This window comes from Gastrolobium bilobum, unplaced genomic scaffold (assembly GCF_033153095.1).
Source record: "Gastrolobium bilobum isolate Gb01-03AN ecotype WA unplaced genomic scaffold, APGP_CSIRO_Gbil_v1 utg30012, whole genome shotgun sequence".
NCBI lineage: Eukaryota > Viridiplantae > Streptophyta > Magnoliopsida > Fabales > Fabaceae > Gastrolobium > Gastrolobium bilobum.
The window spans coordinates 55,945-73,242 of NW_026899913.1; the positions used below are offsets into that span (position 1 = coordinate 55,945).

A 17,298-nucleotide genomic window follows, 5' to 3' on the forward strand; every position below is an offset into this window, starting at 1 on the left:
GAATGGCCTATCCTTTCAGACATCATTTTCAAAAGACAAAGTTATCAGTAAAGGACTATGATCACTGTTAATCCTAGGAAGGATCTTAACCTGACCATCCTCAAAACTTGTCCTCCAAAAAGCATTGCTACAAGCTCTATCCAATCTCTTGTATACTCTCTCCATGTTGAGATACTTAGGACCCTTCCAAGTAAATTTAGCACCTGTACCATCCAAATCAATCATATTTATTTTAGACAACAAAGATGAAAATCTATTGCATTTATTAACATCCACAGGAGCACCCCCTCGCTTTTCATAAGGAAAAGCAATCTCATTGAAGTCCCCCACCATTAACTAAGGTTCTTCCATAGAGAGAGAAATACGCTGAAAATCTTGCCATAAATTTCGTCTAACCTCTTCTCTGGGACTAGCATAAATGAAGGAGCAGAAAAAGTCACTCTTTTCGGTAAAACAAATCTTAGTATAAATCATTTGCATATTTTGTTCTAGCACCGTAATCTCACAAACATTCCTATTCCACAGAAGCCAAATACCTCCAGAAAAACCTTGTGCTTCTTCCATAATACAACCATTAAAACCTAATCTTTTTATTATCTTTTTGGCCTTGATCCCACTCACACGTGGTTCTAAGATAGCAACAATATCCACTATGTGCCTCCTTGTTATACTAGTTAAAGTACTAACAAAACGTTTTTTGACTGCCCCACGACAATTCCAAGATAGAATAGACATAAATCAAGGCTGAGTTGTAGGTTTCTGGTTCCCTACTGACCACAAAGTTTCTTGCACCATTTCAACATCTTCTAAGGCATTATCTTCTTCCATCTGTGTTTCTTTCAACACATATTCACTTAACATTCCTAAATTCGGGTCTGGTGCTTTAGGATTATTTACTCCATTTTCATCATCCCTTTGAACAAAAACTGTTCGATCCACTTCCATTCTTGTTTCCCCTTCCACCATATCTGCCTTATTATTCTTTGTTAATATCTTTTTCGAGGAAAAACTTTGATTCTGAATATTTTTTGTGAAGATGACGTTTGCCCCGAAATTTTAGGACCCATTTTAAAATTAGCTAGCTCATCCTTCTTTGTATTAACTGGAGCATATTCTGAGTCAACTCCTATCAGCGTGTAACGATCTGCATGCTCTTCAAGAGAGATACTTTTCTGTTTCAATTTGGCACCGTGATTTACTCCTTTGGAATTAACATTCCTTAAATGCTGATTAGCCTCAGGTCCCACAGCATTCTTTTCCAGCTCATAATGCTGATTCTCCTCATCATCTATTAAAACTTCAAATTTGGAATTTAATGCCGCCATATCCGTTTCTGTCCGTTTGGATTGCACAATTTGCTCCCCCTGATTACGCCTCAGATTACGCTTTGTTGTTAACACTGATTGATTCTCCATTGTTGTTCCCTGACCTTTGAAACGGCGTTGGCGGTTAACCACCATCCAAGGCCCTAACCCATTCTGAATTGGACAAGCTTCATCCTCATTTTCTTTCTCACGTGCATGATCTCCATCCATTGCAGCAGTATTCATTTGGGGCTCTGCACAACATTCTTTGGAATGCCCATACCTCCCACACTTGAAGCAAATGAGTCCAAGACCTTCATATTCAATCTGTTTAGTCATCCCTTCTAAGACATATTCTCCCTTCAAAGGTTTAGCAAGGTCCAGTTCAACACATATCCTGGCGAAACGTCCCCTTGCATGAGCATTAGTAGTTCTATCAATCTTGATTAACTTCCCTAGCTAGTTCCCCACACGTCTGAAAAAAGCTTCATCATAAAACTCCAATGGAATATCTGGAAGGCGAACCCACGCAGCTATTTTTGAGATACCTTCAGCATGTGGTCTAAACGCTGGTTGCCACTTACGTAAAGCCAAATAATTACCTAACACAACCCAAGGTCCCCCGTTTAGAGCAAAATTCAGATCATCTCCTTCACTGAACTGAACTACGTAGTAATCATTTCCAATATCAGTAATGTTGATTTTACCCTTTATGGCCCATAAAGTTTCAAGTTTCTTTTTCATGAATGCAACACCAGTTGTTCTTCCTAACAGCTTGACGATCAGAGTTTTCTCCCAAACTTTATGCATTCGCTTTCTTGCCCTACTAGTACAACTGAAATTGAGTCCTCCCATTTTCTTCATCCCACATCCTTATGCCACCAAAATTTACATCTTCTTCCTCTGCCGCTTCATCTTGGATCTCATCCTCCAATCCCTCATCATTCTTCCACTCATCTTCTTCTCCATTATGACGCATAAGCACTTCTCTCCATGATTTTGGTCTATCCTCTTGATCCCCCATCCAGTCCTCCACTCTAGGCACCATCGAGACATTATGTGAGAATTGATCTCCATCTTCCTTGTTTCGTTTGGTACTTCGACGAAGCAGATCTTCCTCCTCCGATGATTTTCCTTTTCCACTCTCAGAGCTTTTCTCCATCCTTTGAATTTTTAATTTTTTCTTTTCTCTAGTATACTTTAGTTAATCGGTTATAAGCACACAATTTTAACTATCAACAAATCATGAAAAATTTAGCATTAAAACGATCATTCCCACAAATCATTTCATTTTGTAACCTTTTGTTGGTGTATTAATACTACATGGTCATTTAAATAGGCTGAAAACGAGCCAACCCGCGAGCCAATTTTCGAGCCAACTCGCGAGCTATTTTTTCAAGCCAACCCACGAGCCATATTTTTTAGCCAACCCGCGAGCTAACCCTGACCCGACTCGGATCGGGTTGGATTGGGTTTTCTGGCTCGTTTTTTTTTCGAGCCAACCCTAACCCGACTCGTTTTTTTCGGGTCGAATACGGGTTGGGTCGGGCCAGGCCGGGTTGGCCCGTTTTGCCAACCCTAGTTTTGAGTATGGTTTTGGACGTGGAACTGTCTCCCTATTGCCCCTCCCATGAATATGAGAAAGTTCTTTCGAGCTTTTAGTTTTGACAAACAGCAAATATCATCTCTTACCAAAAATAGAAGAAGCAAATATTATCAAAGTGCAAATTTGTATCCCAACTACCCTTTGCACTAAGCTCAACCATAATATATTATGGAAAAAATATTTTTGCTCCAATTTTTTTCTCATACTCATATAAAAGTAAGTGAATTCTATTATAAAGAGAAAATATTAGTGGAACCTATTAACTTTTATATGAATATGAGAAAAAAAAATTATAGTAAAAACAAAAATATTAAACCCATATATTATTGGGAAATTGTTTACCCTTTCAAATGACACAACTTATATCCTTTCACTCTCATAAAGAGGTGGGACCCATACCTTTATTTTTTATGACAACTCACTCTCTTCCTTTATCTATCTATCTCTTTCTCTCTCTTAAAATGACACAACTTTACATCCTTTAAAATGACACACATTTTTTCCTATATTATTTGGGATAAATATTTCTAATGTTATATGAGATAATTTTATTTCTTACACACATAAAAGTATATAAGATCCATGTTTTCTTTTTCTCTCTTTTCTTCTCACATGGACCTCACACATTTTTATGTGTGTATTAGAGATAAAATTATTTCCTACAACATATAATCTCATATTATTTAGCACAACTGAAAGATATACTATTTACAATAAAAAAAGTTTACTTGTACTTTTTATGTAAGATTTTGTCCTTACTTTACTCTACTCTAATTCTTATTGAAATATAGATAAAGAATTGAAGATAATAAAGGAAAATATTATAAAATCCCTTATAATTTTGCTTTGAATTATTTATATCCAATAATTTTTTTTTCAAACTTGCTCCCAATGATTTTTTTGCCATTCAAATCAATCCTTAACACCGTTAGAAATTAAATTTATCTGCAGATTTTAGCCTTTTTAGAAAAAGAAAATAGATGCTTACCAAAAAAAAAATAGATTGAGGACAAAAACAATAAAAGAAGAAATAATGGCAAATATGTTGAAAATTTATAACACTTAAAGAAAAAACTAAAAAGAAATAGAAGAAAAAATCTAATATATCTAAATCAGAAAGAAGAAAATAAAAATAAACTATGGAGAAAAAATAAGATTATATATGTTGGAAAGTTACAACAATAACAAAAAAAACAAAAAGTAAAAAAATATTAATAATAAATAAACTAAACACAAAAGAAAAAAAAGAAAAAATAAGACCAAATATGTTAAAAATTTACAACAGTACTTCTTTTTCTTTTATTTTTATTTTTTTGCCTTATTTTTTCTTCCATTTCTGTTAACAAAAGTGAAAAAATAAAAATAGAAGAAAAAAAGAACAAACATATCAAGTCAAAAAAAAGAAAAAGAAAATACACTGAAGATAAAAAAAAATTCAAATCAAATATGTTGGAAACTTATAGCAATGATTTCTTTTTCTTATATTTCTCTTTTGTCTCCAGTCTATTTTATTCTTTTTAATTTAGATTATTTTAATTTTTTTTAAATATTTTTATTTTTTGTCAGTGTTGTAAATTTTCAACATATTTAGTCTTATTTTTTCTTCTATTTTTTTTATCATCATTATATTTTTTTATTTAGACATATTTGATCTTATTTTTTCTATTTCTTTTTTGTATTTCTTCTATTTCCTTCTTTTTGATTTAGACTATTTTTTTTTAATTTTAGTCTTTTCTATTATAATTATAAGTTTTAAAAATATTTGATCTTATTTTGTCTTCTATTTTTCCATCCTTAATTTATTTTATTCTTTTTTATTTAAACATATTTGATCTTTTTTTCTTCTATTTATGTTTTTTTAGTCCTTTCTATAGGTTTTTTTGACCCTTTTACCCCTCATTAATTAATTAATAATTATTTTGTCCCTTATTCAAAATTATCTACCAATCTGCCCCTCTTTAATCGATTAACTTGAAGATTTAATCGATTAAATGGTCAAAACTGGCAAAAATGGTTGACTTGAAGATTTAATCGATTAAATCTTCAAGTTAATCGATTAAATCTCCCAACAGGCAACAAAGGTCAAATCTCCTCCATAAACAAAAGCAGATTCCATGCATATGAAGAAAATCAACAAGCATAGATAACCAAACAAACAAAGAAACCAACAAAAGAAAAACGATTCTTGGAAACTGGATTGATTTACATGAACTGATTTTGTTACTTTCCTTTTGATATAGTACGCCAACCTATTAGGTTTTGGTTGATATATGTAACATCCCTTGCTGTAAACATTAATAAGTAATATTACATGATTTCTTTTATATATATATATATATATATATATATATATATATATATATATTATCAGTATCACTTTATGTTCAGATAACCAGTAAGAAATAAAAGTTTTTATTACATATAGATGTTTTCACTTTATACATCGTCAGAGAGAAAATAAGACGGAAATAAGTTAAAATTAATAATAACAGTAAAGAAATTTATATAAACATCCACCGACATCACTTTATATATATATTGTTACGTCAGATACAAAAAGGAGTTATTTTACATAGGTCCTACAGTCTACTAAATATTACATCACTTCAGTTTATTTCTTACATCACATAATTATACAATACAAAAGTCTTATCCTAATCTAGCCTATAGGTGTAGTCTCCACGCTATCAGCATAGAATATGGAAGCAGCTCCTTGATTTCCTACTACGATATAAAACTCCGTGCGGTCCTCATAAGAGTAAATATTAATACTCCATCCTTCACCTGCTAGGCTTAGAGTAGGCATTATGATTTTCTGGAAAGGTTAGCACAAAACAAACACACGTGAGATAAATCTCAGCAATATTGAGGTTTTCTAACTATAACCATTTCCAGCCGTAATAACGGAAAATACCATTCTCTCAGATAATTTAATAAAATGAAATAATATAATAAATAATACATTGTGTAATATTTAACTGAAGCTAAATAAATTTCCAACTTTGTGGTCTTCTGCATATGAAAGATTTATTGTAGAGGAGCTCAAACCACGATAAGGCGTCCCTTACCCTCTAATCGTCTGAACCCAATCTTTGTGGTTCAGTTCATAGCAGTCTTCATCAGTTAAATGCACATATTTTCTTTGTAATTATTTGGTACCAATTAATTACTCCACTATGAATTCAGTAGGTAAAAAGAAATAAAAATTAAAAGGAGCTAAAAGTATTGTAAGGAATGAAATCACCGAACAAAATCAACTACGATAAACAAATAAACTAGAACTACAGAAGAATAAATAGAGAGAAGAGTTTGAAAAAACGACACAAGATTATAAATAAATCTTCTTAAAAAATGAAAGAACGTTTTTCATCACCCAATATTACCTTCTGTCCTGTTGCTTTCCTTCTTTTCTTTTTCTCTTTTTATGCTCGCTGTTCTCTCTCCCTTTCTCTTTCGCTGGCCTCCTTTCTTTCTTTTCTTCTTCGACGTATATATATATATATATATATATATATATATATATATATATATAAGAGACTGCTTACGTTTTAGTTAGATTTGAACCAAATTGTAACTAAGTAATCATTAGTTTTCTGATAATAATCAACCACGTAATCACCAACGTATATGTTTCTAGAATAATATTCGTAAGCCGTCCTCAGCTGCTTCCACGTTTACGTACTAAGTTTCATTTAATTTCTGTGATATACATATATATTTTTATTGATTTACTATATTATTATTATTTATTTTAATTATTAACATATTATATTTTATATAATTTATCTTAATATTTAATTACTTATTTCTTATTATTATCATTATTATATACGTAAACATATATATATGTATTCACGCACTTTGCGTAAAAGTTGACGCGAATGGCGTCTGATAAAAAAATACATATCGATGCGAATTGGCGCTACTGGCTCCAATTTCACGCTAATTTGGCTCTTTGCACCAACAATTGGCGCTATTAGCGCCAACATTGGCGCTAGTGGCGTCAAAATATTTATTATTATTATTATTTTGAATATTACAATCAGCTCCTATTAAATACAAATCGCAATCAATTCCTATTACATTAAATTCAAAATTCAATCAATGTTTTCACGCTCATTTGGGATATTTAATCGATTAAATATAAGTTTTAATCGATTCAATCAATTAAGAGGGATATTTAATCTATTAAAAGGGATATTTAGTCGATTAAATCTTCAAGTCAACCATTTTTGTCAGTTTTGACCATTTAATCGATTAAATCTTCAAGTTAATCGATTAAAGAGGGGAAGATTGGTAGATAGTTTTGGATAAAGGGCAAAATGGTTATTAATTAATTAATGAAGGGTGAAAGGGTCAAAAAGCCCTTTTCTATAAGTGTTGCAAGTTTCCAATATATTTGTCCTATTTCTTCTTCTTCTTTTTTTTTTTTTATCGTCAATCTATTCTCTTATTCTAAGAATGATAAAATAAATAGATTAATTTAATTTCTAACGTTTCACAGCAAAAAAAAAAGGACTTTAAAAAATCATAGGAGGATAAATGATTCAAAAAAATATAAAAATCTAAATGATTCAAAGCAAAAGAGGCTTTTTGAACTTTTCTCAATTATAAAATATTCCCTAAAAAGAAACTGTGCGATAAGATAATTAGATAAACTTTGCAGTTAATTAAGAATATTAGATATCAAATTTTGTGAGTGGATTCAAAAGAGTAACAAATATAGGAAGATATCTTGGAGCAATTATACATCATGGTAGAGTTACTAAAAATTTATTTGCTGGTATAGTTGAGAGAGTTAAAGAAAGATTATCTAGCTAGCAATCTCAGTCTCTCTCTCAGGCGGGGAGAGTGATTTTTTCTCAATCTGTGTTGTCTACTATGTCGTATTACTTCATGCAAAGCAATATGATTCCTAAAGCTGTCTGTAATGAATTGGAATAGCTTCAAAGAGCCTTCATATGGGGTGATACAGAAAGGAAGAAACATATGCATCTTAGGGTGTGCATGGCAACCATTCTGTTCCCTAGCACTGTTTCTGAAAAGAAACAATTTTTTTTTATTTCTGTGCCTTGGAAAAAACTCTGAGAAAAAAATGTGTCTGATAACATGTTTTATTTTTATTCCGAGAATGAGAATTGCGTTTGATAACACAACAAATAATAGAATAAAAAATCATTCCTATTAAGCACAATTTTTTTTGGATCATCACTTTTCTTTTCATCTAATACTCAGACTGATTTAACTTGGAAGAATGGTAATTCTCGTCTTTGGATATTTATGTGTGATGTTTGGAATAAGCTTAAACCCAAACTGGTTTGGGATGTGGGTGATGGATCTTCTGTTCTATTTTGGGAGGACTGTTGGGTGAACATTGGGGAAAAACTTGCAAACAGAGCTATTGTTCAAATTTTCCCAACAGAGGCTGGTAAAAGAGTAATTGATTATGATACTTATGATGGAACTTGGGATTGTGAGAATATATCTAATTTTCTTCCTTATGATTGTGTTCAAATTATTAGAAGCATGCTGCCTCCTTATGAATCTAATGGTATGGACAGAAAATGGTGGAATTTAGTTGGATCAGATGAAGTTTCTGTGAAAAATCTTTATTTTACATTTCTAAATCAGAATAGTTCTAATGGTATTGACAGAAAATTCTGGTCAGCCATTTGGAATCTAAAAGGGCCCAATCGGATAAGTTTGTTCCTTTGGAAGACTGCTCATCATCGCCTATCAACTAGGAGCTTCCTGGCTAACTTTAGATTGTGTCCTCCTAGCTGTCCTATTTGTAATTTTCATGAGGAATCCATTATTCATGTGGCACGTGATTGTCCCCAGATTAAGAAAGTTTGGTCTGATCTTTTGAGGCCAGATTTGATAAATAATTTCTTTGATACTAATTTAGATTCTTGGCTTTCCTTGAATATTCAAAATGTATCTATTTTGTGCTTTGATGCCCCCTTGTCGTTGGTTTTTGCTGTTACTATTTGGTTAGCTTGGCAGTGGAGAAACAATCAGGTGCATGGTGTGGAAAATAACGGGAAAGCATACAAGGTGCAGTCCGCAGAGAGTCTGGTTTGTGAGTATACACAAGCCTGGATAATTTCTAAGGGGACAAAGCTGACCAAGAATTACATTTCTGTTCCTATTAGATGGTTATCTCCGAACAGAGGTTGGGTGAAATTAAACACGGATGGTGCAGCCAGGAGTGATGGTAGGGGTGCTGCTTGTGGAGGAATTATAAGAGATGAAAATGGTTATTGGAAAGAAGGGTTTGCTTACTATATTGGCCATTGTTCAGCTTTTGTTGCAGAATTATGGGGCGTCCTCAAGGGTCTTGAATTAGAGGTTGGAGACGCTGCATCCTAGAAAGTGATTCAAGCTCAGTTATCACTTTGCTCTCCAGCAGTGGAAGAGTAGCTCGAGAGTCTCGCTTAGTGACTCGGATTCGAGCATGGTTACAAGAGAATTAGGAAGTTCACCTAGTTCATGTCTTTAGAGAAAGAAATAGTTGTGCAGATTGACTTTCTAAATATCTTTTAGACTATACTGTTGAGAATAATTTTTGGGTTTTTTCAAACCCTCCCCCTGGTATTTGGCTTTTATATTAGGCTAATTTGTCTTTATCTTGTAATTTCAGAACGATTTTATTGAATTGATCTCTTTGGGGTGTTGTTGTTAACCCTCTTAGATTACAAAAAAAAGATATCAAATTTTGTCTTCATATCAAAAACTCAATGTATTTATGAATAAAAAACATTCATCGCTTGAAATTTAAAAAGTTTTGCAGATCAAACTAAATAGTACGTAGTTCTCTTTTATTTTGTAGTCATTTGCTTGGCTAGAATGCTGTTATGCTACAACTTGGACGGTGTCATTTAGTTTGCTCTCAGCTATTTCGTTTGAGAAAATTGATTACCTGGATTTACAGCTTTCTATAATATAATAGAATTAAAGATTAGTCACTGCCTTATTTCATTTTTTTACTTCTTATTAATGGTTGTATTTTCAACTGACACCAGATAATGTCATGATCACAAGGTCATAATGAAACATCTCATTATTCTATTATCCTCTGCAATTATATTTCCCAGAAGATGAAAATCATATGCACAAATAAGTAGTATATGTATATAGCTTTCAAGCAGAGAGTGTTGCATTAGGCAGGATAGTGTACACTGTTCGAAGATCATCTAGGACCTGATAGTTCATCTGGTTGCATATTTGCAGTTGAGTCCATTATCAAATCACCAGTGAGGTGATACTGATGGGTTTGGTCGAAATCTTTGCGGATAATCTCCTCTTTCTGCCATTGATCCCATTTTTCTGGCAAACCATCACCCTTTAGCATTCTCACAACCTCAGACATCTTGGGCCTTTCCAAAGCGGAGCCTTGTGTACATAGCAAGGCCAATTGGATTAACTGTTCTAGCTCCTCCTCATCATAATTTCCCAGTAAATCTGCATCCACCAGTGTCTCCAATCTCGTCTTTCAGAAGTCCTTTAACCTAGGCACAAAATAATGTCAGTTGCCAACAATCACCGTTAGTCATTGGAGTTAAATATGTGTATATAACCAATGTAACAGCAATGAACCAAACAATAGCCAGGAAGATGAGATTCTAGAATCTGGCATAGAAATAGGAACAACCAAATCAATATTGTATTGTATTTTTAAAGCAAAGGCTAGTTATACCACAACAAATAACAAGAATAGTTATGGGAATAGATGCTTTCATGTCTCATTTTATTATGATCGTGTCGAGAAATGGTCTATTGACCTATCAATTAATGGCTTAGATTTTTTAAATGATGTGATTATATTAAAATGAAGACATTGAGAGGATCTATTCCCAAATATTTATACGACAATAAATAACATCAAACAGGTACTAATGGCATATTTTTCATAAACTGAATACCTACCCAATCAATCAAAACATGATATCATCATTTTCGGCAAGGCGTGCTAGATCAAAAGCCCTCTTTCCAGTTATTAGTTCAAGAAGCATAACACCATATCCAAAAACGTCAGTCTTCTCTGAAGACTTTCTAGTTAAGAGGTACTCTGGCGCTATATGCCCAAGGGTACCACATACAGCAGTGGTAACATGAGTTTTATTGTAATCCATAAGCTTTGCTAAACCAAAATCTCCAACAACTGCTTCAAATTCCTCATCCAACAATATATTAGCAGCTTTGACATCACGATGAATAATCTTCGGGTTACAATGATCATGCAAATAGGCAAGGCCCCTAGCAGCTCCCACGACAATATGCTTCCTTATTGACCACTCAAGTGGTGGTTGTGATTCTGAACGCGCTACAACAACAAAATCAATATAAACACATTTTTAGCATGAACACATGATTTAAAATTTTACAGTGAGAACATTTTTAGTATGAACACGTTTTAATAAAAGCTATGCATTTCTTCAAAATGATCCAAAACAACTTCAAAAGACTAATAAGGATACCTCGTAAACAAGATGCTACACTTCCATTAACCATGAAAGGATATACAAGTAACCGCTCAGTAATTGTCGCGCAAAAACCAAGCAGCCGAAGCAAATTTTGATGCACAGCCATGCTGATCATTTCCACTTCAGTATGGAATTGTAGCTCCCCACCTTGGGTGCGTTCCTCTTTAAGTCTTTTTACTGCTACAAGAGAACCATTTGCTAAGCGTCCTTTATAAACTTTGCCAAATCCACCTGTACGAAGAAGGTTTTTCTTATCAAAGCAATCTGTTGCAACTTGCAGTTCGCGCAGTGAAAACTTTATAAGCTGACCAAGGTGAACTTCAGGATCCTGCTCAGCTGCCAGTAAAAGACACACAAATGTAGGGAAAATCAGCAACGGTTATCATATTCAGCTTTAATTAGTATGTATACCATATTTTATGATAGTCAGCTAACCAGGAACATCAAAGAAATAGTCCTTTGACTTTCTTCTAAGGCAATAAGTAAGTGCAATTGCAGGTAACTCCTCCAGCAATAGCCCCAGTGGCACTGCTACCTACATGGATTAAACGAATTAAATGGTAAAGTATAACTCTATTATTAATTCCCTCTCTTGAATTTGACCATCCACCTAATGAAGCTATATATTTAAGCGTGCATAAGAAGCTATGCTTAAGGTATCTCCATCATCAGAGATACCCTAAGAATGAAAAGGTTCAGTCATAGGTGCCATCCAAAATTACAGAATAAGCATTTGGAGAAAAGGAATCAAATGACTGCAGCTTGAACAGAAACAAAAGCAAATTACTAGAAAAATTGAAAACCTTTTACCTAGTATTAATTTTATGAGTTATAACACCATTATTTTGCCTTTTCTTATCTTAGTGGTTTAAAATTTTAGGTCAAGTGGTTCTTTTACATGGTACCAATTTTTAGTTAACCTAGTGGTGTAGAGTTTGATTGTTGCCCTCAGTCTTACAATTTTGTAACAAAGTTGATTTTGCTTTCAATATTAGTGGTAAGCCTGTATTTTTCATGTTTCAAGCCTTGTGGACTCTCACATGAGGGGCATGTTAAGAGTTACATTATGAGCTTATGTTTTTAGGTCAATTATTCTTTACAAATTTAATTTATTACCAACAAAGAAACAAATATTTACAAACCTGACGTAGTTTGTTGTGGCGGAGCAAGTGGTGGAGCTAGAAGGGATTTCTTCTTCAAGAAAGGATTATTGTCAAAACTGTAAAAAGGAACACAGGCATTAGAAAAATTTTGGTATCTCATCCCTCAATAATAATAGTAATGTGTTAGGATCCAATTGCAGGGTAAGGGACTCGAGTCCCGCGTCATAAGTATGGGTCTATGGGATTCTGATGAAAGGTTTATATGGGGCTTGGGTTCTCCCACTACAATGGCTAGCTTTTGTGTTGTTGCTCTCTGAAAGTTCTTATTATAATGATATAAACAATTTCATTTGCACCAACCTGATTGGAGTAAACATTGAAAATAAACCACCGACTGGGACATCTCCTGATAAGTTGTTGTTTGCTAAATCACTATATTCCACAATTACCATGGTGTCAGGTTATGCATAAAAATAAAACTATATCACTATAACAAGGTATCTACATTTGGAGTAGTTCATGAAAAATCTAAATATATGAGTGAAACTCACAGGATTAGCAGGGTAGTAACATTGGTCAAAGACATAGGAATGTTTCCAGACAAGCTGTTATTGTTGAGGCGCCTAGTTTAGGGAGCAAATTCAATTAGTTTGCAGATAATAAACTACTGATAGAGAAGAGTAACAAGACATGATAGCAACCAATTGTCAAGTAGCATGTGTGGTGAGTGTTTGCGCTATAATAACTTGTTGCTGACTTAAATTGGAAGACCAGGATATATATTGTTAATATTAGAATTATTTGATTATTGTTTTGTATCATTATTTTGTAATAGTTTGAATACTATAGAAACTTATTTGGGCTTAGCCCATTAGGTTTTTTTAGTCTCTTTAAATAGAGAGTTTTTGTACAGTTCTTCTTATAACTCAATAATATACAAATCCTTATTTTCAATTTGGTATCAGAGCTCTTGATTCTGAGGGCTCTGCTTTCGCAAACCTCCTCCTTTAAAGGCGAAGCCCTATTTGCCTCTTGCCACTACTGGAAAAATTTTCTGGGACCTTTTGGACCAAGAGGACTACTGTTTCATTCTGTTTTCTCAGATCTATCTTTCTACGGAAGTTTCCCTTTCACCAGATGACCAAAGCAGCTCCATAACGACCAGACAACACTTTTTCGACGCCAAACAACACTGTTCCGACGACTTTTTGACTTCGACTCCCACCAGCCACAGACAAGTCCGCGCTCACCGAACGACCTTGCCGTGAAAAGCCCAGCTCCAGCGAACCTCAGACACGCTCTCACGCACCACCAATCCTTTTGCGAATGACGCCCACGTGCTGACAGTTTCACCGGCGTGTGACGGTGACTTTCTGTCGCGGAACACTTGGGTTCCGATCGCCTCTTTTTACCCTTTTTGGATCTGTGCTCGTTTGTTTGATTCGACATTAGAATAGCTTTTTTTTCTCTTTATCTTTTTCCTTTGCGAACCACTTGCATTATTTTTGCTCTCCGGTTTGTTTGTTCAGACCAGATTCAAAAGATTACTGACAGTTCTGTTCATTTTGTGTTTTAGCAAGCTTTATGTCAGACGTTGAAGACACTTCAACCATTCAATCATGGGCTACATGCTCTATGGCTTCTCTGAGTCCAAATTATTTGCCTGCTCTCCATCAGAATTATCGTCTTAATGGAAAAAGTCATTTGCAATGGTCTCAGCTTGTTCGTACGATTCTCAAAAAGCGTCATAAGATTGCTCATCTTGAAGGACCTGTTCCTACCAAAACATATCCAAAATTTGCTTATTGGGATGACGAAGACTCTCTTATTATGACGTGGCTATGGAATTCTATGACTCCTGAGGTTATTCAACATTTCATGTTCTTACCTACTGTTCTTGGGATCTGGGATGTTCTCAGACAGACTTACTCAACGAAGCAAGATGCCGCCAATTGCTATGATCTGAGGAATAGGATTTTTTTCAACCAAACAGGGCTCCTTTTCTGTGACAGAATATTATGGCATTATGTATGGATTATGGACAGAGCTGGATCAGTTCCAGAATTTAAATATGGAGTGTAGCAAAGATGCAACTACTCTGGCCACCTTAGTTGAAAGGAATCGGATCTTCGATTTTCTTTATGGCCTCTACTCAAAATATGACCCTATTCATGTTCAAATTCTTGGTAAGGAAAAATTACCTTCTCTTTCTGAAATTTTTTACACTGTCAAGGCTGAAGAAAGTTGCAGGGCTATCATGACGGATGCTAAGTTATCCGAAGGATTTGTCATGCTCTCATCTAAAGCCTAGCTCTTTCTTATTCTAAGCTCACTGACTAGTCTGCTATGATCTCAGCTAAGCCACCTCAGGGGTCCTCTTCTTCTAAGCCCAGCAAAGAGGGGCATTAGTACAACTTGTAAAAGATCAGGTCACACAAAAGAGGTTTGTTACCGTCTTCATGGAAAGCAACAGGTTTTGGAGAAGCTTGGTTAGTCGACCTCACGTGGCCAATCCTTCTTTTCCCCCTCAGACATTCCTCCTATGAATAAGACCTCACAGATGCCTGATGAGTTTACTATTATTCATCGTGAGGAATTGGAACGGCTTAGGTCTGTATCTGAATCTCTCAATAAGCCTTCAGGTACTAGTACTTTGGCTATGACTGGTAAGAACTCACACACTCATTCTTTTATTGCCTCTTGCACTAATTTCAAAACTTCATAGATTGTGGATTCTGGTGCTACTGATCTTATGACTTGTTGCACTGATCCTTTTCTTTCTCATAATCCTACTGTTGGTATTCGTATTATAGCCATAGCTGATGGATCACACACATCAGTAGCAGGTTCTGGTAACATTAAAATCCAACCCTCCTTGTGTTTCAAGAATGTTCTTCATGTTCCCCAACTTTCTACCAATCTTCTTTCGACTCATAAACTACAAATTTGAATTGCACTGTATCCTTTTTCCCTACTCATTCTATTTTTCAGGATCTCACCACGGGGAAGACGGTTGGAATTGTGATGTGCCTCTGGCAAGTGTAGTTTTCTGTGTTAAAATTGATAAGAATTGAGTCATAAAAGAGCAACTTAAATTCATATTTGCTAATTATATTGATTCTTTCTTTTCAATAATATTTCTCACCTATTGGTTGTGTTTTTACAGGAAAAAGAAGTGAAAATTATAAAAAGCCTGTTAACGCAATTCTACACGAATTTAGAGGAGTACAAGTTCCAGCAACATGGCGCGGAATGGCGGCACACTGGCGCACACCCGCGCCAGTTTTCAGATTTCACAACGGTACTTTGCAAGTGGCGCCAACTGGCGCCACTATGGCGCAACCAACGCCGGATTCATGAAAGAATTAAAAGCCACAATAGCATGGCGCCACTTGGCGCCAAAATGGAGCCAAGTGGCGCCAAAATGAAGACATTCATGGCGCCATCTTGCGCCCAAAAAAGAAGAAAAGTGGCACCACCCTCCAAGCCACCTAACGCCAAACTTGTGAAGAATTGTCAGTGGCATGGCGCCAAGTTGCGCCACTATGGCGCCAACTGGCGCCACTTTACAAGGAAAGATGTCCGGTTTTTCAATTTAGACAGAGGCACGGCGCTGACTGGCGCCGGGTTGCGGGAAAATAATACCGTGCTGTACGAAGGGTATTTTTGGAAGAAGGAAGAGAGGCTTATAAACAGGATCCTTATGACAGAATTAAAAAAGGAGACCTATTCTACTGAATAGAGACGACGGTGGTGCTCCGAGAGGATTCCGCAGATCAAGTTCTTCTTCTCCTTTCTCTTTAATTTTATGCTTTTATCGAATATTGGATTTTTAGCCATGATTATGTCTGGCTAGTACCTTTTATTGTAGTTAGGGTCACAAACCCTATGTGAACCCTTGTTACGACGGATTGAATTATAATTGCTCGTTTATATAATTTATCTTTATCTTTACCCTGTGCGTATTTTCTATTTTCTTTGTTAGACTTGATCAATCTAATAGTTGAGGATAGTTTGAGGGTTAGAACCCTAGATAGGAATATTGGGGTTTTCATCTTGAAAGGGGGTAAGATAACAATCATTATTCATGCTAGGAATAGATGTGTATTTAATTGCGGATGTTTGAATTATCGTGTTCATTACTTAATTCTCATGAGGGGTTACTAAGGGATTAGGATTCCAATTGAGGTTAAAGGGTTAAATTGCCAAGGGATTGGAATTTAACTAATTAATTCTAGATGATAATTATCTGAGTATTTATTTAAATAAGTATTTTTAAATCAATCCAAAGTAATAAGTGGGGATCATAAGGTGAGTGTGCTCTGGCTACAATGCTTTTCTCACATTTACAAATCAATTCTCATTTTATTGTTCTTATTTTTATTCTTCATCACAGAAAAATTACAAAAATAAGTCTTTATTTCAGTTCTCAATTTCACACAAATCGACATTAATTGTCACAAACAAACCCTTTTGAATTCTTCCATTCTTGAAAGGAATATTAATTGATATTCGACCCAATCCCTGTGGAGACGATACTTTACTTACTTTCTATATTACTTGTGCGATCGGTATACTTGCCGGAAAGCATCAAATTGCTAAGGAGCAGGGTGGGTTATATTATCTGGTTCTAGATTTTGTTGTGAAGGTACCATGGATCAGACTTTGATGACTCGTCAATCTACTTCAGATTCTTATTTGGCTTCATCACAAGCGCTTAGGTCATCCTTCTTTTAGTTTACTTAAGTCTATGTTTTCGTCTTTGTTTGCGTCGCAGTCTGTTGAGTCTTTTAATTGTG

The 17,298-nt window shown here is 34.8% G+C and overlaps 1 protein-coding gene across 1 annotated transcript; it reads right to left on the minus strand.

Annotated features, from left to right (window-relative positions):
• Positions 1-738: 738 nt before the first annotated feature.
• Positions 739-2,114, minus strand: LOC133294178 (uncharacterized). Its single transcript, XM_061492824.1, has 3 exons — positions 1,853-2,114; positions 1,064-1,759; positions 739-968 (listed from the first exon to the last, which is right to left on the minus strand). The coding sequence occupies exons 1-3, from the start codon at positions 2,112-2,114 to the stop codon at positions 739-741; spliced, it is 1,188 nt and encodes a 395-aa protein (XP_061348808.1).
• Positions 2,115-17,298: the final 15,184 nt, after the last annotated feature.

Excerpts from the sequence above, each read along its gene's own strand:
- LOC133294178 (XM_061492824.1), bottom strand. The coding sequence starts at position 2,114 with ATGCATAAAGTTTGGGAGAAAACTCTGATCGTCAAGCTGTTAGGAAGA. Across the intron at positions 1,760-1,852 it reads GTTTAGACCACATGCTGAAG|GGAAGTTAATCAAGATTGAT; the intron begins GTATCTCAAAAA and ends GGAACTAGCTAG. Across the intron at positions 969-1,063 it reads GCTAGCTAATTTTAAAATGG|ATATGGTGGAAGGGGAAACA; the intron begins GTCCTAAAATTT and ends ATAATAAGGCAG.